Source organism: Pituophis catenifer, unplaced genomic scaffold (assembly GCF_029215685.1).
Source record: "Pituophis catenifer annectens isolate HBS135680 unplaced genomic scaffold, rPitCat1.0.hap2 SCAF_6, whole genome shotgun sequence".
In the NCBI taxonomy this organism is placed as follows: Eukaryota; Metazoa; Chordata; class Lepidosauria; order Squamata; family Colubridae; genus Pituophis; species Pituophis catenifer.
The window spans coordinates 78,719,274-78,743,508 of record NW_027256886.1 but is presented as its reverse complement, the minus strand read 5'-3'; the positions used below and the strand labels follow the sequence as shown (position 1 = coordinate 78,743,508).

Below are 24,235 nucleotides of genomic sequence, written 5' to 3'. Positions count from 1 at the left end.
GGCCCTCCCCCTGGGGGTCACCAGCCTGCATTGTTTGGCTGATGGCACCCCGAGGAGGCCCTCTCTGTGGGAGCGCACGGGTCGGTGGGAGGTCGTCGGTGGCAGTAGGCGGTCTCGAAGATAGCTAGGCCCTATGCCATGGAGCGCTTTAAAGGTGATAACCAACACCTTGAAGCGAACCCGGAAGACCACCGGGAGACAGTGCAGTTCACGCAGGAGCGGTGTTACATGGGAGCGCCACGCTGCTCCCATCACTACCCGCGCTGCTGCGTTCTGGACCAGTTGGAGCCTCCGGGTGCTCTTCAAGGGGAGCCCCATGTAGAGAGCGTTGCAGTAATCAAGGCGAGAGGTTACGAGGGCATGAGTGACTGTGCACAGGGAATCCCGATCAAGAAAGGGCCGCAACTGGCGGATCAGGCGAACCTGATAAAAGGTCCCCCTGGTTACAGCCGTCAGATGTTCCTCCAAGGACAGCTGCGTATCCAGGAGGACTCCCAGATTGCGAGCCCTCTCTGTGGGGGCCAAAGACTCACCCCCAATAGTCAGTGATGGAGTCAACTGACCATATCGGGATGCCGGGAACCACAGCCACTCAGTCTTGGAAGGGTTGAGCTTGAGCCTGTTCCTCCCCATCCAGATCCGTACAGCCTCCAGGCACTGGGACATCACTTCAAGGGCATCGTTGGGGTGGCCTGGGGTGGAGATGTACAGCTGAGTGTCATCAGCGTACTGATGGTATCTCACCCCAAAGCCACAGATGATCTCGCCCAGCGGCTTCACATAAATGTTGAACAGGAGGGGCGAGAGGACCGACCTGAAGCACTCCACATATAAGAGGCCTCGAGGTCGACCTCTGCCCCCCTGCCAACACGAACTGCGACCGGTCGGAGAGAAAGGAGGAGAACCACCGTAACACGGTGCCCCCCATCCCCAACTCTTCCAACCGGTGCAGCATGATACCATGGTCGATGGTATCAAAAGCCGCTGAGAGGTCTAACAGGACCAGAACAGAGGTATTAATAAATATTTATTTATTTATTTATTTATTGGTTCGATTTATATGCTGCCCTTCTCCGGAGACTCAGGGCGGCTTACAATTCATTAAGCAATAGCTTTCATACTTTTGTATATACCTGCTTTTGCTATTGCCTCAGATCTTGCTTTCCTTTCGTTGCGTTCAGTTCATGCTCAGTAAAAGTACCTTTCTCTACAAACATGGAGCTGGGGTTTTTCTTTCTTGAGTTTTGAACGGAGGCACGCCTGACAGTTTGCTATTACTCCCATCCCCCAAGATTATTCCCACAGCCCCTTAGAGTATGTAGCACACAAATCTCAGAAAACCATTACCACCCTTGGCTAAATTATTCTCTTCCACCAAATACTTTTTTAATAGCACAGAACAGATGAGGAGTCACCTGGTCTCCTACTTTCCATCTCTATTCTACTGCCATTATGTACTGTACCTAACGCTGATCTTCCTCATCTATCAATTGGCAATCTTAAATCCAGGAAGCCCTCTCTGGCACTCACTCAACAGCTATCTAACAACTTTGACATCAACACACAGTGGAAAGCCAAATGGGCTGGTGAACGCCCAGATACAGGCAGTTACGTAGATGACCCTACACAAAAGATGCCCGGTGACCTTCCTCACCAGCATTGAACAACTCTGAATACCCAATATGGTGTCTGCCAGGACTCATTGTTTAAGTGGGGTCTTGTCTCTACCCCTCAGTGTGACTGTGGTGCTCCTCAACAAAACATCCACCACATTGTATCTGAGTGTCCATCAAGAGCTTACATCGGCCCAAGGTCTGATTTTTTTCAACCTAGACCACCCTGTCCTTGAATGGCTGGGTGGACTGGACATTAACATTTGAACTACTATAAGTCCATGCATTTGGCATACGCTCAGTAGCTAGCTAGCTAGCTAAATAATAGATAGATAGATAGATACCTGTAGATAGATAGATAGATAGATAGATATAGATATAGATATAGATATAGATATAGATATAGATATAGATATAGATATAGATATAGATATAGATATAGATATAGATATAAAAATAAAAATAAAAATAAGTAAGTAAGTAAGTAAGTAAGTAAGTAAGTACCTAAGAGGGTTGGGAGTGAAGTACCATATTTTTCCATGTATAAGATACCCCCATGTTTCATGTAGTTTCTTGTAGTAAGCACACTATAAGCCATCACTGCCCAGAAGCATCTTGTTAGCGTGAGCAATACAACAAGAACAGGAAATGCATCACAGGAACAATAGAGATGAAACCTAGAATGGCAATGTGATACAGGAAACAACTAACAATAGAGAGGAATGATAAGAGCTGCATATAAGATAGAGGCTCACCCGGCATGTGCCGCCTTCTCCTTGGCCTCCTGTGTATAAGACGCAGCTCAATTTTCAAGTAAATATTTTAAAGAAAAAGTAGCGTCTTGTACACGGAAAAATACGGTAACTAAAGACATCTCAAGTCTTCATGGCGTGAATTTATCTTCAAAAGAAAAATTGATTATAAGATTAAGAACCTCAAAGAAAATTGAAACAAACAGCAAAAAGCTAAATAAAATTTTGATCTAAGAAAGTTATAGATGGATTAAGAGCCCAAATAAATTGCTAACATTAACTTTTAGTATAAGCTATTGGAATTAATTATAAAAATAGCTTCTTGTGGGAAACAGACTTATTTTGGCTATCTTGGTTGCAAGCTGCACTGGCTCCTGGTGGTCTTCCGAGTGCGATTCAAGGTATTAGTTACCACCTTTAAAGCGCTCCATGGCTTAGGACCAGGGTATATACGAGACCGCCTTCTGCCACCAACAGCCTCCCACCGGCCAATACCCTCCCCCAGAGAGGGGCTCCTCAGGGTGCCGTCAGCCAAACAATGTCGACTGGCGACACCCAGGGGGAGAGCCTTCTCTGTGGGGGCACCAGCTCTCTGGAATGAGCTCCCCCTAGAGCTTCATCTTAGCCCCGACCTGTGTACCTTTCGCCGCGCCCTGAAGACCTTTCTGTTCCAGCAAGCCGGACTGGCCTAATAGGAATTTTATAAGGGGTGTAGGTGTGTTTTAATTTTTGAGCCAAATTTTATATATTTGATTTTAATTGGTTTTAAATTTTGTAAATCTATGTGTTTTAATATGGCTGTACACCGCCCTGAGTCCTTCGGGAGAAGGGCGGTATAGAAGTCTAATTATAAATATAAATTATAAATAAATAAATAAATAAACACATCATCAACCTCGAGTCCCTTCACACCCACAAGAGACCTAAGTCCAGCCCACCTTGAATTCCACTGACTCTTATCCACCGCCAATTTGCTTTGCTTTAACCATTAGTAGTTCAGATTCTTGTAGAGAGCTTAAACTTGCAATAAACTCTTACGTACACTTGAACTGCCTGAATTTCCCGAATTCCCCGCTTGACACATAATGCTTGATCAAAACTTTATCTTTAATAAAAATGTGGAGTTCGAAAGACTTGAGAGTATTGACTTTTGGGGAAAAAAATGAAAGCTTGTTATTTGTATACTCTGTTGAGAATATCACGACAGAAAAATAAACGCCCTATAAAAAAACAAGAATATTCCGAATTCTAGCAGGCTGAAGTTGATAGAGAAGAACATTACTGTGAATGGCAATAAACTGATGTTTCAGCAGAAAATGGAGCTTGCAATGAGAAGGAAAGTATCAGTTATACCACTACTGAAACAAAAATTAAATTCCCAGCATCAAGCTAGTCTGGCCATCCAGAAATAAACTGTGGGCAATCCTTGATATTGTCCTTCAAGAGACAGGCACCACTGTATCCTAACATCCCTTCTATCTGAGGCTGTCATTGGTCATTCTCTGATGTTTTGCTTTTTCTGTCTAATCAAACAAGTGTTGTATAAAAGCCAAAAGGAAAAGGCTGTTTCTCAGTCTTGGCAGTTTTAAGAGGGGTGGGGCATTCTGGCTGGGGAATTCTGGGAGTTGAAGTCCGCCCCTCTTAAAGCTGCTAAAATTGAGAAATACTGCCAGAATCTAATAGGATGCTAGAAACAATGGGATGTAATAGAGATTCATGAAGCTTTTTAACAATTCTAATTCTTTCAATATTACGTTTTTTATTAAACCTCCAGGGTTAGCAAAACAGCCTGGAAGAGGAACTTCCAAATGAATAAAGCCAACCAAATCAATCAACTGCAGGCACATAACTAGGAGGCCTTGATGCAATAAGATAGCAATATTTCATGGGAACCGTATTCTGCCAACAATTCCAAATCCTTATTTCAGAAAATTGCCTGGAATGCCAGTTACAAAATGAAAGAAAACAGTCAAGTACGCCACTCACAAAAAATTCAAAAGTCAACCACCCCATCTAACAAAAAAATTAGTTTGTAAAGCTTACAAAGTAATTTCTTTGATCAGGATAGGGGGAACCATAGGAATCTTCTATCAAGAAGCCTCCCTATTGTACTATTTTTTTTTAGAACTAATGCTTCTATTTGGAATAATAAATCTGTATTGCTACCATGCCTTTTACAGTAATAATCACCAATCTTAAGTAATTCTGCGGGCTCTCAGTGTTTCTAAAATGCTTTCAGTTCCCTTATTATTTAGATCGTTAGAAACTGTGAAAATTATTGAAAACATTCAGCAAATCTTTCAGAAATACGTATGTACGTATCTTCTCCTTTTTTCCATTTTCTAAAAATATACCATTGGCAGGGAGGGGGGGGCTCAATTTTATGTGTGTTATTGTGTGGGTATCCTTCTAGAGAATGTTAGACAGCTATGTAATCTTCTCCTACAGAGCCCAGCAGATTTCTGAGCTTTGTGTAAAGAACTGTGTGTATATATTTATGTATTATATTTTTGTCTCTGGGTGGATGTTTCCTACTACTCAAGCCTTCTTATTTTATCTTCCAAAAGCACTTTTTAAATTATTGTACTTAATAGAAAATAGCTAAGGCTTCCAGAGTAACTCTAGCATGTAGTGTTGAATCACCACCAAGCTCTAATGGCATCTTAGTTACTGCCATCCAAGGCCAAACTGTAATATAATTGAAATCTCTAATGAGTTCCATCTTAGCATTTTTTCTGGGTCTCCCTCCAGGGTCTTTAACTTTCATGATTATATTTTAGAGTTCCCCGCAGCAACTGAAATATTCTTAACTGCTGTCCTGATTCCTCCCACCCACCCACCCACCCACCCACCCAAAAAAGCAAAGCATTTGATTTTTCAGCAGTGTTTCAGAAACCCTCAACACCGACAGCCATTTTTGTAGCATCTCTCTCAGAATGTTTGCTGGTGCTCATCAATTAAAAAGACAATATATCTCGTATGTGCCTGTAAACCTTTCCCCGAAGTGTGTTCTAATACAATAGTGGCGCCAATATATTATAGCAATAGCACTTCTTCACAAAGATCTTAGCTGGAAGACCTATCATTAATCATCGGAGAAGAAATGAGGAGCTTCTGCAGTTCCCAGCTCCACGGCTCAGGGGTTTTGCAATTTTCATAGGATAAAATGGAAAGTTTGATCACTGAGCCAAAATTAATTTTAAAGGTTATGTTGTTATGTTGTTCACTACAAAATGAAACTGCTGATCAAGGAAGAGATTTGGTAAATGACTAAAATGTGCGGACGAAAGAACCAAACCCTTAAATGGGTTTTAGCAAACTATTTGTCTTCTTTGATATCCAACACATATCCAATCTGGACTGAAAGATGTAGTCCATGAAATTATAGTCTATGTGGGGTATCTATATGATTTGAAAGATTATTAAAAATTACACCACACGATTTTGGCAAATAAATTAATTTGTCGGGAAATTTAGGGGGGAAAAATGGTAGTCAAACATTCGGATAATTTAGCCTCCCTACAAAAATTGAGATTTTCATACCCAAGCAGTGTTTTTCTCCAATTGATTGTCTAAAAAGTGACATGAGTGGCTAACTTTTATTTGTTTCCAACTTTGTATAGTATAAAATTAAATTTTAACAAAACCAAACTACGGTAAATAGTAATCATTCTGTCAACCAAGCCTGGTATTAAACTGGAGTAAGGAAAACTGTAGGTACTTTACACATGGATCTTTTAACTATGGTTTATTGAAGAAACCACAATTAGTTGGATTTATCCAACGCATTAAGCCATAAAGAACAATTTTTATATCATCTATGTGTGCCTGAGTTTACACAATACCCCAAATTACCTTATAATCTAATGCAATGTATAAATTTCAAACTGTCTTGAGGTCAATGGGAGGAATTATGTCATATACAATATTGAATGATTGATGATTATGTGTCATTAAGTTGCTATCAACTCCTAGTAACCATAAAGATAGATTTTCTCCCTGATGAACCATATCTAATCTGGTCTTCAAATTGCCATTATAACTGAGTTCATCCATCTCTTTTCTTCCATCTTTCCTAACATTAAACGTTCTCCAGTGAGTTAGGCAGTTGCATACTATGTTCAAAAAAGGATCGTTTGGTCATTTGATCCAATGATTTGTTTTCTTGGCTGTCCATGGTATTCTCAGGAGTCTTCAACACCAACGTTCAAAATCATCAATACTGTTTCTATCCTGCTTCTTCAAAGTCCAACTTTTGCTTCCATAGAGTGTCATAAGGAATACTACTTCTTGCACTATTTTGACTTTATAGGTAACATATAGTATTACCTATTCATGGGCATTACTGGGAAAGGAGTAGAAATTATTAGAGAGGTTGCCTTATTTATTTACTTTTGCAATTTATATTACTACAATTGCAGGCTCCAACTGCAGCCATGTTAAGTTTAGTAAATGCCTGCTCAAAAATGAGGTTTGTCTATTAAAAACATGTTTCTAATATGTTTCCACATGCATAACACACATTCATCTGCAGCCTGCAAATTTTCTTTCCCCCAATCTCAGAGCTCATTGCTTTTTGCTTTTTCAGAAATTAACTTTTGTGGTGCCACAAGATTTCTTTGTTGGTTTTTCATTTTCTTGAGCTAACAAAAAACTGTGACATTCTTGGCATTCTTTGGATGACATAGGTGAACTCTGGCCACCTATCAGAGGTGGTATTCAGCCGGTTTGGACCGGTTTGCCCAAACTGGTAGCAGAAATTGCAGGTGCCCACCCACCTGCCCACCCACCCCGGCTCTATGCCATCCTATTTAGGCAAGTTTTTGAGGCTGGGTGCATGCATGGAAGGCACATGCACAAGCAAAGCACATGCATGGAAGGCAGGGTTAGGGTTAGGGTTAGGGTTAGGGTTAGGTGTGCGAACCAGGAATGTGTGTGCACGAAGTGAGCACGCATGCACATGTGGTGAACCAGTAGTAACATAACATGAAACCCACCATTGCCACCAATGTGTGGGTCTAGAACTCTCACCAGTTAGAAGTAGAACATATTGAGACTAGGGTTACCAGCTTTCTGACCAGGGAAAGGAGGACATAAAAAATTGAAAAGGAGAACAAATGGGGTGGAAAAGAAGACACACTAACAGTATAACTTTCTTGGCATCTGTGAAAAAAAGATATAGTAAAAAAAACCTGCCAAAAATGTATATTTATGCCTACATTTATATGAAATTACTTTTTTACAGCATCAGAAAGACTGCTGTTTCGGTTGAAACATTGTTATTTTCAAGAACATTTGCTAGTGATAATACAGAATTGATGAGGTGCTTTTCAGATTTCACCATAGAAACGTATTGATGGATCATGTGATCCACAGACTCCAGTGATCAAAGATTTGAAGAGTCTGGATTGAAGCTGATTGATGGACTCAGGAAATAAATTAAATAACATAAATCTAGACGATCAAGTCTATCAGCAGAGAAGGGAAAGAAAGAAGCAGGTAATTTACAAGTTCACAAGTTGGAATGACTACTGTTGTGAAGGCAGACCAATTTTTTAAAAAGATACTCAAAAAGCCAAGCAACATTTGATTTTAAAACTATGCCTATAAGATGGAGAATGTGAGGATAAAAAAGAAGATATGACCTCATTTTGCCTAACAATTGTAGGTGACACTTAAGTAGATTTTATCCGGTAGGTGCACAGAAATGCTAATCTTCTAAAAGAACCACCTAAAAAGGAATCTGGAGGGGAAAATATACAATACTTAGGGGAAACATATCAGGAAGATGTGTTGGTGAGTACCTCACATTCTTTCTGAATGAATATAATGCCACAGAAATCAGATAAAATGTTCATGTTGGTTAGCCTTTTGGGACTATTACAAAAACAGCAGCTGGATAGGTGATTATGCTGTGCTGAGGGTCCACATGAGCTGCATCTCCAGGTACAACAGCTGGTTGACTCAGATGGCTGCCAAAAGTAGGGAAAATAAAGTTCTATTCTTGAAAAGGCTGTCTGCGCCAACTCAGAAAGCTCAAACTGCCCAAGGAGCTGCTGATACAGTTCTACAGAGGAATTATTGAGTCTGTCATCTGCACCTCTATAACTGTCTGTCAGGTTCCAAACAGAAGGAAATAAAAGGAGACAAACCTGGATGGCTGCTACCTTAGTTTAATCACTTCTTGGCACTCACTGACAATCACAGATGAAATTCTTGTTAGGGCTACTGCCCTGTGCTCCCCACCACCATTTATCCATTAGTTAATCACCACCCACCCAACCACACGCGCTGCTCCCTCCCATGTGACTCGGAAGTTGGCTTAGGTTTAAGTCTTGAGTATTTACAACCAGCATCTAAATAGTTAATTCACTTGAGTATTACAACCAGCAGCTCAACAGTTAATCCACTTGTTATTTCCGGCTGGCCATGATGATGTCATCCCCCAGCTATTCTCTCCCGTCAATCTTATCAGTTCCTGGGAGGCTCGATGACTATATTGGGGTCCATCTCTACTCCTTGTGGTGATATCCTAAATCCCAGATAGTCAAGAGTCATCCGGTGAAAGTCTCACTTTTTTTTTTTTAATTTTGATTTATATGCTGCCCTTCTCCGGAGACTCAGGGCGGCTTACAATGCATCAAGCAATAGCCTTCATACTTTTGTATATTTATACAAAGTCAGCTTATTGCCCCCACAAACTGGGTCCTCAATTTACCTACCTTAGAAAGGATGGAAGGCTGAGTCAACCTTGAGCCTGGTGAGATTCGAACTTACAGTAATTGCAGACAGCTGGTGTTAATCACAATGCTATCAGTCTGCTGAGCCACCAGACACTTGAAGAGCTTGACATATAAATAGGCATTAAACAATTTCCTAAGCACTTGGCGAACTAACTTGAGTGTTCTTCCATCGTCTGAATATATATAAGGATGTCGTCCAAATAGACAAGCACACCCTTATACAAGTGTTCATGCAGCACTCCGTTTATGAGCTGCATGAACACTGCCGGTGCCTCTTGTAGCCCAAATGGCATTACACAGAACTGACAACTGCCCAGGGGACAGTTGAATGCCATTTCCCATTCGTTCCCTGCTGCAATCCTGACCCTATAATAAGCCTCACGGACGTCTAATTTCATGAAATAATGACCCTCCAAAAGCCTGGCCATCATGTCTTTGTAGTACAAGCGATACTCCCGGTATGAGCACTCCAGCTGACCACCACATCTGTGCTGAATTGTGCCGGAGGGGACATACCGCAAACCATACAGGAGGCACTAGACACGGATACTACTGCTTCCTTGTTGCTCTCGTACTGTGGCTTCCTAGATAACACATCTGCCAAAAAATTCTTTCCACCTGGAATGTACTTCAAAGTGAAATTAAACCTATGGAAATACAAAGCCCATCAAACTTGTTTGGGGGATAGTCTTCGTGGGGACTGTAGGGCCTCTAGATTTTTATGGTCCGTCCAGACCTCGAAAGGGGTACTACCCCCATCCAACACGTGCCTCCACATTAAGAGAGCCCACCGAACCGCGAAGCCTCCTTTTCCCAAATGGGCCAATTGCATTCAGTGTTGTTCAACTTTCGAGATGTATATGCACATGGTTGGAGTGCCCCTTCCTCCTCCATTGGCCTGGAGGAGCACTGCTCCAACCACCACGTCGCTAGCATCCACCTGGACCACGAAAGGTTTGGAATGCTGGCTGGAACTGACACTGCCTGGTTTGGTTCTGCAACCCAACAAGACAGACACAGACTTCAGAGGATAATTAGAACTGCAGAAAAAACAATTGCTACCAACCTGCCTTCCACTGAGGACTTGTATACTGCACCAGTCAAAAAGAGTGCTGTGAAAATATTTACAGACCCCTTGCATCCTGGACATAAACTGTTTCAACATCCCTCAAAACGATGCTATAGAGCACTGCACACCAGAACAACTAGAACAGTTTTTTCTCGAATGCCATCACTCTGCTAAACAAATAATTCCCTCAACACTGTCAAACTAGTTACTAAGTCTGCATTACTATTAATCTTCTCATTGTTCCTATTACCCACCTCCTCCCACTTATGACTGTATGACTATAACCTTGTTGCTGGTATCCTTAAGATTTATATTGACTGTTTCCCTATGACTATCATTAAGTGTTGTACCTTAAAAGAGGCTGAAAATTTGGGTGCATTTTATACTCCGAATGTAGGTTTTTCAAAGCATTTTTTCAGCCCTAACGAGGTGCTAATGAGGCACTAGCGAGTGATCTTCCCAGCTTTGCCTGCTCCCTAAACTCTCCGCTGTGCTTTAACATTTAACGAGGCACTAGCAAGTGAAGCACTCTCCATGCTTTGCCTGCTCCCTCAACTCTCCGCTGTGCTTTAACATTTAACGAGGCACTAGCAAGTGAAGCAATCTCCATGCTTTGCTCCGACTCTCAGCTATTCTTTAGAAGCTTTTTTTCAGCCCTAACTAAGCGCTAGCCGAGTGAAGCAATCTCCCCCCCCCCATCCTTGCTTTTCTCATTGCTGCTTCCTCTCAGCTGTGCCATAGAAGCTGTTTTTTATCCCCAAGCAGGGAATAAAAAAACCAGCAAAGTAATGTGCTGAAGCTGACCAGACTAAGGATGCTAGCCAGAAGAATAGGTAGGCAGATTTTTTTTTCCCCTATTTTCCTCCCCAAAAGCTAAGCTGCATCTTATACTCCAGTGTGCCTTATACTCTGAAAAATACAGTAAATGTCAAAGCAGGATCATCTGCAGGAGAGGGCAAAAACAGCAAGATGGAGTTTCAGGATGCAAGGTCTGGTCCTTTTGAACATGAAGAAGAATAAGAATATAACTTTATTATGGTCATAGACCAGCAATAGACATCACTGTTTACAATACATAAAAAAATACTACTGACTTTAATAGTGGATAATAACATCCCTGTTAAGATAATACATGTTCTCAAACAGTTAGGGTTACTCCCTAATTTATGTGAGTGGAGAGCTGACACGTATGTGAGTAAATATAATTTTCCAAAAATTGTTAGAGATATCTCCACGAAATTGGCACAAGCTGACAGCTATCATTCTGTAATCAATTTTTTTCTTGTGGACATTGCAGCAACACAGAATTTTGCCATGGCACACGTCATAGCTGGTTTGAGTCCTGGAGGAGAAACCCTACATAAAAATTGTCTGCCCTCTCTGACAATCTCTCTAATAAGGGGAGAATATATATACTGACCTACAAACTCTGTAGAACTCACAGTACAATAAAACATGTGAGATATCTTCGACTTCTCCTTTAGCTTTTGAACATGAATACATGTATTCAAAAGGAGTAAGGATTGCACTGCACCATCTTTTGATTTTGACAGGCACACACCGCACAAATACCACTGCTGTAAAATCAGATGATAACATCAAAATCAAATACATCCAACGTAAGTATCTTGGAACAGTTTGACCTTAAGCCTTAAAGACTAGAAGGATGTCTCCCATGGATTTGAGGTCTTAGATGCAGTTCTTCATCCTGATAAAGGCCACCAAAGCACTATAACCCAACGTATGGTCCAGGTGTTTCATGTTTTACCAACTGATTTCAATTATCCAGGGCAAAAAGGGAATGAGTAGTAGAAAGACAGGGGGATTCTAAATTATTATCTGGATCCCCCACACCATCTTGAAAATGGGATGAGATGATGATACAATAAGTGACTCGCCTGGATACCCATTGTTATCCTGGCCTTGCCTTTGTGGGAGTCTGAACAATATATTGTATAGGCAAGCATGAAGAAGACATCTGGGGGAGGGAGATATTTATAAACAGCATTCAGATCTTATCTTCTGTACTGAGCATCTCAACTTTTATTTCCACCATAGATATTACCAAGGACACATATTAACAAGTTACAATATCTACACAAATATTAAAGAAAGGAAAACCTCATATGTTTTATAGAAACAAATTTGATCTACGAGCTATAGGTTACTAAATCTGCCTTTAGATTACCCCACTTACCCCACAAATCAGATATTGGTAAATTCAAGAAAACCCTCTTCAACTTTTTTCCAGTCTTTAAAATCAAAAGTAGCAGGATAATTACAAGAATAAGGGCAAAAACAAGGCTATACACAGGGATGGGATTCAGCCGGTTCGGACCAGTTCAGGCGAACAGGTAGTTGTGACCTGCAGTCGTTCTGTGCATGCTTCTGCGCATGCACAGAAGCATCTGGCATGGGTGGGCCAAGCCTCCCGCCGCCACCACTACCGGTTCGCCAATCTGGGTAGAACCAGGAACAACCCACCACTGGTGTGCATGCGTGCAAGCACGTGCACCAGCAAAGCGCATGCGCAGAAAGCCGCACGCATGCACAGAAGGCACACACACGCTCACATTTTCAGTGCTGGGGCGAACCGGTTGTTCAATTATGTGAAGCTCACCTCTGGCTATACAGGAAGCAGTTTCCTATGCTGAATTCTGTTGGGATGTAAGCATTAGACCAAGAATGACCTATCTTCTTTGTCAGCCATAAAGGGGTAAGGCAGCATGTACATTATTTCTAAATAACTTAAATCAACAAAAAGAGTACAGGTGAGTGACAGACTGTTTGTTTGGCATCTGATTGATGGGCTATCTAGTCCATCTCTAGATAGAGGACTTTCATCCAACAGTTATTTATAGATCACCCATCTAGAAAGTAAGAAACTTGTGGAATATATTATCCATCTGCTGATCATGGTGGCTACTCACTGTGGTCAGATGTTGCAGCAGGTATGAAACATCAATCATATCTGCCAGAATAAGAAGTCTGGTAACAGCAGTCAAAAGAGCACGTGCTATTTGCACAACAGCCTCTCTTTTAGATAAACTACAAGGATCGTCGGTGAATTTTTTTGCTGTTATCTTCAAAGCTTCACCTGCAAAATAAAAATATAAGTGAGGTCATTCAAATGCCCATAATAAATTGTCAGAGGCAGACCATCCCATTCAGAATTATACCAGTTGATTTACAACCTACCATTACAGATAAATCCCTGTAATTTAGGGCCAATTTGGTCATCGCTTTAGTTATTCATTCCATGGTAAAATAGATAAACGGGGCCAAAACTAATTGAAATCATCCTGTTTCACAACTACAATGTGTGTGCTCTATCTTCTTGCATTTCACTCTTAACAGTGCTTCCAGCTAATAAAATAACATTTGAAAACTCTATTCAATATTTGGCTGTTTCCATATTGTCACCTTTTATGTGTCTTGGCTTTTGGGAAAACCCTCATGGGTTTCTCTCACAATCCTGCAAAAAAAAATGGTATCTTAGCTTGCAAGGTAGTCCTTAGATCCCGGTTCCTAGCTTGCTTAAAATAACATGTTCTCAACATGCTGGGTGCATTTCGAGCATGTTGACCAAAATGTGCCAACACTGACCACTATTATACTTGTCTTTAGTAGGGAACAATGCATGTGACATGGGTTATATGGAAGACGTTTTTGACCAGAGCAATGGAAGTACCAAAAGTCAACATCTATGACCCCATATAATGATGACCATGGCTTTTGGAAAATTGGGTCATAGATTGGAAGAAGGGTTTAATGGTAAAGTGCATGTAGGAACAAATGAAACCAAAGAGAGAGAAAGTGATACATATGGAGAAGCTCTGCCTGGTCCACCTTATCTGACGGACCTTGACTCAGATGGTCTTCTGGGTGTGTAAGTCTGAAAACTGATATTTTATAAGCAATTCTAACAATAAAATGGCAATGATTCTTATCCAAGGAAGAACTGACCTTAGCATTTAAAATTCTGCATACTAAATTGGAATATTGCATTCAGTTTTGGTCGCCACAATGTAAAAAAGATGTTGAGACTCTAGAAAGAGTGCAGAGAAGAGCAACAAAGATGATTAGGGGACTGGAGGCTAAAACATATGAAGAATGGTTGCAGGAACTGGATATGTCTAGTTTGATGAAGAGAAGGACTAGGGGAGACATGATAGCAGTGTTCCAATATCTCAGGGGTTGCCACAAAGAAGAAGGAATCAAACTATTCTTCAACACCTGAGGGTAGAATAAGAAGGAATGGGTGGAAACTAATCAAGGAGATAAGCAATTTAGAACTAAGGAGAAATTTCCTGACAGTTAGAACAATTAATAAGTGGAACAACTTGTTGGATAACCATTTGTGTGAAGTGGTGTAGGGTTTCCTGCCTGGCCAGGGGGTTGGACTAGAAGACCTCCAAGGTCCCTTCCAACTCTTATTATTCTATTCTATTCTATATTCATATATAACCAGTAATATTGTCCCTTCTGCCATCCCGTATTAATTTCCAATCGGTAATCAGAGCAACCATTCCAAGAAATCAAATTTCATAGTCAGGTAGATCAATCTTCACTTTCCATACTTAATTACCTTTTTTATTTGAATGATGCAGCCTTATCTACCATGGTTTGTAGATTAAGAAGTGCAAATTATATCATAATGGGATTACAGAGTTTCATCAGTGGGGGTATGTCTGGCATTAAAATGATCAGCTATGATCAATTTTGAATTCGGCTTGGCCACCAGTTCCAGAAGGTCATCCTCAAACATATCCCAGCTGCCCAGTTGGTTTAAGTGATCTCCCAACGTAAAGACCCTCTTCAAAATATAGAGAGCGTATAGGAAATGCTATCAACCTTCAAAAAATGACTAGTTCTGCTGATAAGGCACACAAGGAAACACTTTGGACCTCACTGATTCAACCACAAATATGTTGTTGCAAAATCGAAAAAGCTCATTCAAACTTGAGATAGGCCAGGTAACACAATAAGCCACAAATATGACTGGAACTCTTTAAATAGTCCTCAAGTTACAACCATTCATTCAGCGACTGTTCAAATTCACAACAGCACTGAATGAGTGGCACTTACGATTAATTCTCACAGTTACAGCTGTGGCAGCACCCCTGCAGTCCCATTTGGGCACTTGGCAACCGGCTCACACATATAAGGGTTGAAGTATCCCACCGACGTCATTTGCAACCTTCCCTGCCTGCATCCCACAAGCAAAGCCTCCCACGAGAAACTGCCAGGGAACTTTTCAAGTCACTCCTATAAGTCATTCCTGCCATTTTTCTTCTGAGGAGTCCTGCTATGGCTGTGATGGCGAACCTATGGCACATGTGCCACAGGTGGCACACGGAGCCATATTGGTGGGCACGTGAGTGTTGCCCTAGCTCAGCTCCAGCAAGCATGTGCACGCTGGCCAGCTGATTTTCGGGCCTTCTGGGCCCACCGGAAGTCAGCAAATGGGCTGTTTCCGGCCTCTGGAGGGCCTCTGGGGGGATGGGGAAGGCTGTTTTTGCCCTCCCCAGGCTCCTAGAAAGCCTCTGGAGCCTGGGGAGGGTGAAAAACAGACCTACCGGGCCCATCGTGCCATCACATGTCAAAAGTGGGGGGACCATGGGGGGATCATGCATGCTTGCGCGGGGGGGCAGGGTGCATAGAATTATGGGTGTGGGCATGCACTTGCGCGACCACCCCACACTCCCACCGCTTTTGGCACGCGATGGCAAAAAGGTTAGCCATCACTGTGCTATGGAGTACAAGATCCCTTCAACTCTGTAGCATACACCTGTCCACAGCACCCCCTCCACCCCCACTGGCTCACCCATACTCCCTAGCACCTACCTGTGCACACACCCCCAACAGTTCCCAGCCTGGAACTCCTGCCTCTTCTTGGTTAATAACCTGTGTGGTCCTGAGATTACAACAGCAGGGGACTCTCAAGTTTGCTCTCACTAAGTACCTTAGTCACATGACATCAGGTTTTATGATGGCATCGCTTAGCAACAGCAATCCCAGCCCCAATTTCCATCCTAACCCAAGAGCTACCTGTACTGAATTTATTTAGATATATATTTATCTGTAAAGTTTTATTGCTTCTAACCTTGTAAACCACCCAGAGTCACCTTGTGATGAGGTGAGCGGCAAAGAAATCAAGAGAGAGAAGCAAGCAAGCAATCTTGAAGGCCTGATTGCATTTTCTCTTCTCTCTCTCGTATATTCTACAGAATGAAGATGGAATCACTCTGAGCTGTTTTCTTATGCTTTCTCTTTTCTTATGCTTTCTCTCCGTTTCCTGGGCTTGAAGTTTGTTTTTATAGCTGTTGGCTCTGCCTAGTTTCTCAATGACTCTCTACGTCTGTGACGGCGAACCTGTGGCACCCGGAGCCATCTCAGTGGGCATGCAAGCCGACGCCCAGGTCAGCTCCACCGCGCACCTCCCACCAGCCAGCTATTTTCAGGTCTCTGCTGAGAGATGCACGCGCATGCACAGGGGGGGTCGTGCACGCATGCACAGGGGGTGCAGCGCCCCTCCACCCCCCACCCCCCATTTTTGGTTCTAGGAGGCTTCAGGGAGGCCTGCTAGCACCAAAATGGGGGTCACGCACACATACGCGCTTTCGGCGCCTGAGGAAAAAAAGGTTCGCCATCACTGCTCTATGCTAATAGGACCTTCAGAGACACTAACAGTTTAGCGTATTGCATTAGATGTGAAAAAATACTACAAGACTCTTCTGGGAAAAGAGTGAAAAAATAGGAACTTTGTATGACCAACTGAGGAAGATAGCTCAAGCAGTGGAAAACACACAGGTAAGCCTTGTTTTGCAACTGCCTTAAATGTTTAGCAATTGTTTGCAGTTACAACAGTGATGGGAAAAGTAACTTAGTCATCAATGGTATTGGTGACCACCTTTAAAGCGCTCCATGGCTTAGGGCCGGGTTATCTGCGAGACCGCCTTCTGCCGCCAATAGCCTCCCACCGACCGGTTCGCTCACACAGAGAGGGCCTCCTCAGGGTGCTGTCCGCCAAACAGTGTCGGCTGGCGACCCCCAGGGGGGGAGAGCCTTCTCTGTGGCAGCACCTGCCCTCTGGAATGACCTACCCCCTGAGATACGCACGATATCAGACCTCCGGACTTTTCGTCGGGCCCTGAAAACACACCTATTCCATCTAGCTGGGCTGGCTTGATCCCATCCTCTCAGTTTTAATTGAATTTGGTTTTAATTGGGTTATTTTAATATCTTGGGCCGAAATTATTTAATTGTTTTTAAATTGTTTTTAAATTTTGTACGCAAATGTTTTATCCTGGCTGTACACCACCCTGAGTCCCGCAGGAGAAGGGCGGTATATAAATAAAATTATAATAATAATAATAATATAATCATCATCATCATCATCATCATCATCATCATCATCATCATCATCTTCGAATTTATGACCTTTGCAAAAGGAAACTGACCCCTTAAGTCCTATAGGGTGGTATATAAATCAAATAAAAGTAAAGTAAAGTAAAGTAAATAACATAAACACAGTTGCAATTTCTCTTGGCTTCACTTAACAAAGCTGACCATCCCCAATTGAAGTTGCTAAACAAGGCCCACCTCTCAATTATTTGGAATTGGAGGCTTACGATCCTCTTCAGACAGGATATTCTTCAGAAATAAAGATGGAATAAGCATTCCCGCCAAGGACCCAGCCCTCCTGCCCTTTTGCAAAGCTGCAAAATCTGCCAGAGGCAGAATGAGGTAATTGTGCATTTAAGTCTTTGATTATGACTGTGTTTCTTCCCCCTGATGCACCTGACTGATTATTGCTGTTTGGTTACCATGGTTTTTATTAGCATGGTACTATTACTTTAATCCTAATATGTAAACATCTTGCCCCAAGATAAGAGTCCAATTTCAATCAGAGGCACGGATTGAACACTGTAGGACAGTGGTGTCCAACCTTGGCAACTTTGAGCATGGCTGGCTGTGGAATTCTGGAAATTGAAGTCCACAAGCCTAAAGTTGCCTGTTGTGACTCCGACCCCCGAGCCCGTCTTATCGGAGGGAGAAGGCTCCGAAAGTGAAGGAGAGGAGTTGGCCAGGAGCCAGGTATCGCCGAGCAGTCGCAGTCGGACAGTGACGAAGATAAGTCTTGGCTGGATCCATGCCAGCGTCGGAGAGACAAGCGCACGCAGCAGAAAAGGAGGCGTGCCAGGGATTAAGCTGAGTCACTGGACCACACCCCACAGGGGATAAAAGGGGGTGTGGTGGCCATTCAGGCTCTGTGATGGACAAAACTAAACAACTAGTGAGTCGCATTGTATCTCTGAAACTACGTTATCTGCCTGCCTTGGATTTAATACGGATTGGACTTGACAATTCTGTGGCTTTGTGTATTTGTTTTGATTCTCTGTGAGTAAAGTTCGTGGCAAGCAGCTACTGGGTTGCTGCCAATCCTGTTATCGAAGGAATTTATTGTCTGCAAGTTTTATTTAACCCCTGGCTGACTGTTTGTGTGCGTGTGTGAGATGGGGACAGAACATTGCCAAGGTTGAATACCCCGGCTATAGGGCCTTATTTGTGTGTCTGTCTATGATCTGAGGCACAGAATCTACTGTAAATTGCTTTGATCATTATTAATTATTATTAATAATTTTATTATTTTTTAATAATTTAATAAGATCATGTTCTGACCCAGCCTTCACGAGCCCAACTCAACAGCCTACTCGTGAAGAAGAACCAGGGGTGAAATCCAGCAGGTTCTGACAGGTTCTGGAGAATCGGTAGCGGAAATTTTGAGCAGTTCAGAGAACCGGCAGCGGAGAACCAGCAAATACCACCTCTGGCTGGCCCCAGAGTGGGGTGGGAATGGAGATTTTGCAGTATCCTTCCCCTGGAGTGGGGTGGGAATGGAGATTTTGCAGTATCCTTCCCCTGGAGTGGGGTGGGTATGGAGATTTTACAATACCCTTCCCCCAGGAGTGGGGAGGGAATGGGGATTTTGCTGTATCCTTCCCCCGGAGTGGGGTGGGAATGGAGATTTTGCAATCTCCTTCCCCCAGGAGTGGGGAGGGAATGGGGATTTTGCAATACCCTTCCCCAGGAGTGGGGAGGGAATGGGGATTTTGCAGTATCCTTCCCCTGGAGTGGGGTGGGAATGGAGATTTTGCAGTATCCTTCCCTTGCCATGCCCACCAAGCCACGCCCACCAAGCCACACCATGCCCACCAAGCCATGCCCACAGAACCGGTAGTAAAAAAAAAATGGATTTCACCACTGAGAAAAACCCCTTTTTATTTAGAAAGGCAGGAATACAGAGCATTCACTGACAAAGGTCCAGGTCACACACATCCTTAGGTGATTTGCGTAGCAGTCTCTGAGTTCCCCACAGGGAGCCTCAATTAGCACTTCAATCCCAACACAAAAAGTCCTGACCAACCTGGATAATGGCAAGGAAATCCTGGAGAGATTGTCTCCGACAACTGCACCTCCCACACCCCTCCTCCTTATATCCCAGCCAGGGAGGGGCTTGTTACCGTCTCCTTTTCCTGGATAACTGGCCCTCAGTCCTGCGGTGCTCTCCTCTCCACATTTCTCTGTGCATACGCGCATCTGGGACAGGGCCCAGCTGTTCCTCCCCCTTCCTCAGTTCAGGCCCCAAAAACAGCTGTCTCTCTACCTAAGCGTGACTAGGCCCTGCTCTGCATCTGGCTCTGAGACCTCCTGCTCCTCAGAGCCTTCCGCTGGCCCCGATGGCAACCTAGCCCCCCCCCTCCATCTCCTCTGACTCCTCTGACTTGACTGCCAGTTCTGCTGGCAGTCAACAAACCACAACAGATCAGTATATCTACTGTATATACTGATATACAGTATATTAGTATAGAGCCGAGGTGGCACAGTGGTTAGAGTGCAGTACTGCAGGCTACTTCAGCTGACTGCTAGCTGCAGTTCAGCAGTTCAAATCTCACCAGCTCAAGGTTGACTCAGCCTTCCATCCTTCCGAGGTGGGTAAAATGAGAACCCAGATTGTTGGGGGCAAGAGGCTGACTCTGTAAACTGCTTAGAGAAGGCTGTAAAAGCACTATGAAGGGGTATATAAGTCTAAGTGCTATTGCTATATCTTTATATATGAAAAGATCTCCATTTCAGACCAAGTGTGCCACTCTTGGAGGCTTTCCAATCCACAAGATGCTAGCTATGGATGTATATTTACTTCCTTGTTATCACATTAAGTCTTATTAATTATCTTAGTACTTTATTAAGTCCATATTCATTTCATCACACAAACTCTGTAGAAAAATGAGCTGCAACATCCTTGTCAAGTAAAACCACATTTTTCATTTTATGTTCTGACCATACATGTATTTTATCCCCTACTTGCTAGGCCTAAGGTAAATTTTCCAAGTGCTAGTAGCTTATTGCAGCTAAGAATCTAAAATCTTTAATTTTGTCAGAGCCAAAATCATTGCCTTTACTGAGAATTGTGGTAAATGCAGGCATAATTGAAAATTGGATATTATGAGTACAGAACAAATAAAGGATTTGGAAGTGTCTTCCTTTTTTTTTTTTCCTTACTAGAGAACCAACAAAAGCTTTAATTGGTTGCACCCCAAAGACATCCAACACAACCATTCAATTTGCTAGCTTGAAGCGGCAATAATTTTGTCCCTGAAGCAGTAAGCTTCTTAAGGATAAGATATTGAGCCTTTTGCTTTACGGTGAAAATTATTGTGTGTACAACTTATTGGCCCTTGAAGGAATCCAGGCTAAATTTATAACAACCATATTTCATGTTCCCTGCTGTGTATTTCATCTTCTTGTGTCTTTTCTCATTTTGGAATTTTTCACTTAAGTTGCAAGTTAAAATTAAACTGTATTAGGGGCTCTCTTGTCTCCCCTAATTCTTGCTAGCCAGTTTCTTCATGGAAGAATAACATTGACTATTGCTGGAAGAAATATCCTTCTGGGTTCAGTTCCAAATGGGGAAAAAGACACTGGATTCATGGAAGTTGCTTGGAAAGAAGGTTTATTGATGAACGGGATCACATGGCTTGAATTCCTGGGCAGAAAAGGGCAGAGATGCTGAGAGTGCCTTGGTTTTATGCCCTCTGTTGGGCTTTGAATTTGAGCTTGTGTTCTGATTGGTTGTCAGACTCCCAGGGGGTGGGACTCTTAGCTAACTTTGTAGGCTGTCTGTGTCCCAAGCTTGGTTGAGCTTTGCTGGGTGATATAATCTTCCCAGGTGCCATGTGGTGAGATGGGTAGAGGGCTAATCCTATCATGTCCTGAGGGCCATGTCTTAATCCCATCACCTTGAAGCTGAAGGTGGGGGGCAGGGAGCTGCAGGAAGCTGCTTTGTCTTTAAAAACATGTTTCTCCTTTTCTCATCCAGAGAAATATAATATTTTGTCTTTTAAATATTTCGCAGAATATTTCATTCTTCTAGGACAGTGATGGCTAACCTTTTTGCCATCGTGTGCCAAAAGCGTGGGGAGGAAAGGGGGGGAATGCATGCGCGTGCCCACACCCATTTTTCTATGTGCCCCGCCCCCCCCAGGCATATGCTTGTGACCCCTCCGTGACCCCTGCTTTTGGCTCGTGATGGCACAGTGGGCCCAGCAGGCCCATTTTTTGCCCTCCCCAGGCTCCAGAAGCACTCTAGCCTCCACCCCCCTTGGGAGGCCCTCCGGAGTCCGAAACGGCCCATTTGCCGACTTCCAGGGGGACCAGAAGGCCCATTTTTTGCTCTGCCCAGCCTCCAGAGCCTATCTAGGATCCTGGGGAGAGTGAAAAACGGGCCTTCCCCACCTCCACAGGCCCTCCAGAGGCCAGAAACAGCCTGTTTCCTTACTTCCGGTGGGCCCAGAAGGCCCAAAAATGGCGCTGAGCTCATGTGCCCACCAATATGGCTCCATGTGCACGCGTGCCATAGGTTCACCATCATGGTTCTAGGAGGTGGGTGGGTGCTAACTTCCTACACTATCAATAAAGGAGACTATTTTTAGCTCAGGGTTGAAATAAGGGGTCCTTGGTGCTCTCTGAGCTTGGTTGTCTTCTTGCAGAACTTCCATTATCCAAACTAGGTAACATCATCAGTGCTAATATTGCTATAGAGCAGTGATGGCTAACCTTTTTGCCATCGCATGCCAAAAGCGGGGGGAGTGTGGGGTGGTCGCGCACGTGCGTGCCCACACCCATAATTCTATGCACCTTGCCCCCCCATGCAAGCACGTGTGATCCCCCCATGGTCCCCCCACTTTTGGCATGTGATGGCACGATGGGCCCGGTAGGCCTGTTTTTCACCCTCCCCAGGCTCCAGAGGCTTTCTAGGAGCCTGGGAAGGGCAAAAACAGCCTTCCCCATCCCCCCGGAGGCCCTCCAGAGGCCGGAAACAGCCCATTTGCTGACTTCCGGTGGGCCCAGAAGGCCCGAAAATCAGCTGGCCAGTGTGCACATGCGTGCTGGAACTGAGCTAGGGCAACACTCGCGTGCCCACCAATATGGCTCCACGTGCCACCTGTGGCACGTGTGCCATAGGTTCGCCATCACAGCTATAGAGCTTGCATCTCTAGAAGTGCTAGACTAACACTGATGATGATGTTATCTAGTTTCAGTAATAAAACATCTGCAAGAAAACAACCAAGCTCAGAGATGATCCCTCAGACACTGACTATGCTCAATTGTTTTATGAGAACAGGCTTTGCTTAGTTCCTCCTCCCGCAAGCATGCAAGTATTTACTTACATTTTAAAATCACTCAACAGCTGGAGGTCCCTGGGTGATTTATAATAAACAAAACACTAAAAATACAATTTCAGTAAAAACATGCACAATAAAACTGAATAAAATGCAAAATAAAATCATCATATACACTGGCAGCTATAAAATGGTGGCTCAAAATTAAAACCATATGAATTAAAGTATAATTCAATTCAGTTTAAAAGACCGATAAAATAAAAACCTGGTGTCAGAATGATGCTGATGTGGATGCTAGTCAAGTTTCTTTGAGGAAGGAATCCCATCAATGAAGTCCACTATAGAAATCAGTACTCTTCCTTTTAGAGTCCAACTGACCTTCTTTGCTGGATCTGGAGGAGGACTCACTAAGAGATCTTAAGGTCTGAGTGAGAGCCAATCTGGTGTTGTGGTTAAGCCACCGGGATAGCATTCAGAAGGCTGTGAGTTCTAATCTCACCTTAGGCACAAAGCCAACTTGAGCCAGCCATTTTCTCTGTCCTAAGAAAGAGGCAATGGAAAACCATTTCCGAAATCTTGCCAACAAGGATTTATCCAAACAATCAACCAGGAGTCAACGTTGACTTGAAGGCATGCACACACACACACACAGAGGTCTGAATAGGTACATACAGAAAATCCATACCTTCAGGTAAGTTGGTCCCAAGTCATTTTGGGCTTTAATTCTAAAGTTCTAAACCATACTTAGAATTGGGTCTGGAAATCGAATTTGGTATCCAGTGGCAAGCTCCCATGAGTTGCATTACAGGTTGCTGTGTTGCTCTGGGTTGAGAATTGGCATATGTTCATCAGCCGGCTGTCTCGATGAGCTGTCCAGCCACTCTATTTTGAACTACCGTATTTTTCGGAGTATAAGGCGCACCTTTTTCCCTCAAAAAAGAGGGTGAAAATCTGGGTGCGTCTTATACTCCAAATGTAGCCCTGCCAGCTTCTCAAGTGGAGGTTTCAGAGGCTGAAAAAGCATCAGAAAAGAAGCTTCAGAAAAGAAGCCCCCAAACAGAGCTTCAGAAAAGAAGCCCCCAAACAGAGCTTCAGAGGCTTTTTTTTCAGAAGCTCTGTTTCAGAGGCTTTCAGAGGCAGAAAAAAAAGCAAGGCACAGAGCTCACAACCAAGGAACCTGTTGCTAAAATTCACCTCTGGGAACAGCTGATTGGGGGTATTCCGGGAGGCCGATCCACCTGCCAATCAGTTTTTTTCTTATTTTCCTCCCCAAAAACTAAGGTGTGTTTTATACTCCGGTGCGTCTTATACTCCGAAAAATATGGTAAGCTCCCAGACTGTTTTCAAAGAGAGCCCACTTAGAAAACATTTC

General features: G+C 43.3%; 1 protein-coding gene across 3 annotated transcripts in view; it reads right to left on the bottom strand.

Annotated features, from left to right (window-relative positions):
* Nucleotides 1-24,235, bottom strand: part of CTNNA3 (catenin alpha 3) — a 954,378-nt gene that overhangs the window by 892,340 nt on the left and 37,803 nt on the right. For all 3 annotated transcript variants that reach the window (XM_070945838.1, XM_070945840.1, XM_070945839.1), the window contains one exon: nt 13,108-13,274. In XM_070945838.1, the coding sequence (XP_070801939.1) occupies nt 13,108-13,274 (167 nt within the window). The remainder of the gene's footprint in view (nt 1-13,107; nt 13,275-24,235) is intronic.